This window comes from Palaemon carinicauda, chromosome 20, assembly GCF_036898095.1.
Source record: "Palaemon carinicauda isolate YSFRI2023 chromosome 20, ASM3689809v2, whole genome shotgun sequence".
Lineage (NCBI taxonomy): Eukaryota > Metazoa > Arthropoda > Malacostraca > Decapoda > Palaemonidae > Palaemon > Palaemon carinicauda.
In genome coordinates this window covers 30,121,744-30,124,243 of record NC_090744.1, presented here as the reverse complement: position 1 = coordinate 30,124,243, position 2,500 = coordinate 30,121,744, and the positions used below count along the sequence as shown (strand labels likewise).

Sequence of the window (2,500 nt, the reverse complement as noted above, 5' to 3'; positions counted from 1 at the left end):
GCGCCCTTCGAATTTACTGTTATTAGATTTTTACGTCAAAATTTGTCTTCTCGTGTATAAGTTGACAACAGACATACATTGATAGAAAGTTAACATATACATACTTCGTAAGCTCAGATATTCAACGCATTTATATATGTATAACATACCATAATGATATATATATAACAATAATATAATATATATATCATATATTATATATATTACATATATTACATATATATACATATACATATATATATATATATATATATAACATATACTGTACCTATATAGGATACATAAAACATATATAATATATATATATATATATATACATATATATATACATATATATTTAATACATTATATATATATATACATATACTATATACACTTATAACCATATATATACACAATATATACATTTATATATAATATATACATTTATATATAATATATATACAACAATATATACATTTATATATACTATATATAAATATATACACAATATATACATTTATATATAAAATATATATATATATATACATACATTATATATATACAGATGTATACATACATTATATATATACACACATATATATATATACATATACATATATACACTTATAACCATATATATACACAATATATACATTTATATATAATATATACACAATATATACATTTATATATAATATATATAAATATATACACAATATATACATTTATATATATATATATATATATATATATAAAACTCCCTGAAAACAACGAAACAGTAGGCAACCGCTTAAAAATAACACCAGCGTGTCTAAAGTCTTCAAAGGGTTTGAAATAGTGATGCAAAGGGTACAACAGACATCTTAAAGCAGTGGTTCTTAACCTTTTTCAGTGCCCGTACCCCTTGATATGTCAGAAAATTTTCTCGTACCCCCATCCAATGTAAATACCATACAAATATATGAAAAGGATTAGTGATACAAACCTTGCTGAGAAATTATTAAATTTCAATTACAGAAGAAAGGTACTTTTTTATTTCAATGAAAAGTGTCAATAGTAGGATACAATGAATAATAATGAGTATTACTACATAGTGCACACCAACACATTTTTAGAGGCTCTTTTGTTGTTGTTTCTCATTAATGACATTGTTCAAACGAGGTTCTTTCTTTGAAAGTGCCAGACGCAAGTCATCACTTGCATCCAAACGGTTTCTGGCTTTTTTTTTTTTTTATGTGTAGGAGCGTTGAAAAACCTGCCTCACATAAGTATGTAGTTGCAAATGGCACGAGGACCTCCAAAGCTCTCCTTGCTAATTGTGGGAATGCTTGGAGTTGTGCACACCAAAACATATCCAGTTGCATTTTTTCAAACTCCATTCAGATTCTGTCATTGGTCTGCAACTCCACAAGATCATCTTTCATGATACCATTATCATCCAAGGAATCAAGGTTGAAAAGAAATGGATCCCGTATCCATCTTTGTGCCACAGAACCTTCTTCAAGGTGAAAATACCGTTGGAAGGACTGAATCAGTTCTTGCAAATGTTTTTTTACTTCACTCGGGATGGGCAGCTCTTCTTCAGCACTAGCAGCCTCATCAAGAGAAGGGAAGTTTGCAAAATTTCCACTTTCAATGAGCTTTATCCACATTGGAAGTTTCTTGGTGAGGGCAGATAACTTTTCGCTGGCAGTTATCATATTCATCGCTGTTCCTTGCATAGAGACATTCATTTCATTGAGGTGTATGAATACATCTGCCAGATATGCCAGAGACAAAATGAACTTCCCGTTTTCAAAATGGTCAGCAATTTCACTGCCTTGATTTCTAAGAAATTGCATAATTTCTTCATGAAGTTCAAATACACGTGTCAGTACCCTGCCACGGGAAAGCCACCTCACTTCTGTGTGGTAAAGAAGAACACTGTGCTCAGCTCCAATTTCTTCACAAAAAGATGCAAAAAGACGGTGATTAACTGCCCGTCCTCTGATGAAATTTACAGCACGCATAACAACTGATAAAACAGTCTTCAATTTTTCTGGCAGCGTCTTTGTAGCAAGTGCATGACGATGCAACACACAGGGGAGTGCCAGTTACATGGGGAACCTATTTTTCACTAGGGTAGCAAAGCCTGATTTATTCCAAGCATGACAGGGGCTCCATCAGTGCAAATTGAACCACACATGTTGAGAGTCATTTCATGTTCCAAGAAGAACTCTTTCACATGACTGAACACATCAGTTGCTTTTGCAGTAGTTTTCAGAGGTTTACAAAATAAGATTTCTTCCACCACTTCTTTCTCCTTCACATACCGACAAATGCCATCAACTGGCTGCAAAAACTAACATCAGTTGACTCGTCCAGCTGAATACTCACTCTGACAGGACTAGCTTTCAGGTCTGTTATCACCTGCTGTTAGACATCTTGACTCATATCATGAATTCTTGAATGAATAATGCCATTTGACAGATGTATCTGTTTAAGCTTCTTTTCAGATTCTCTCCCTAACACTATTTTT

General features: G+C 32.0%; 2 protein-coding genes across 2 annotated transcripts in view; one reads left to right on the top strand and one right to left on the bottom strand.

Annotated features, from left to right (window-relative positions):
* Positions 1-1,361: 1,361 nt before the first annotated feature.
* On the bottom strand, positions 1,362-1,688 carry LOC137659714 (protein FAM200C-like). Its single transcript, XM_068394534.1, has one exon. It carries the CDS (start codon positions 1,686-1,688, stop codon positions 1,362-1,364), a length of 327 nt encoding a protein of 108 aa, XP_068250635.1.
* A 93-nt stretch (positions 1,689-1,781) lies between these two features.
* LOC137659713 (uncharacterized) overlaps positions 1,782-2,500 on the top strand; it is a 44,475-nt gene continuing 43,756 nt past the window's right edge. Inside the window, exon 1 of the mRNA XM_068394533.1 lies at positions 1,782-1,892. Within this exon, the coding sequence (XP_068250634.1) occupies positions 1,782-1,892 (111 nt within the window). The remainder of the gene's footprint in view (positions 1,893-2,500) is intronic.

Coding starts and splice junctions, on each gene's coding strand:
- LOC137659714 (XM_068394534.1), bottom strand. CDS start 1,688: ATGAATATGATAACTGCCAGCGAAAAGTTATCTGCCCTCACCAAGAAA.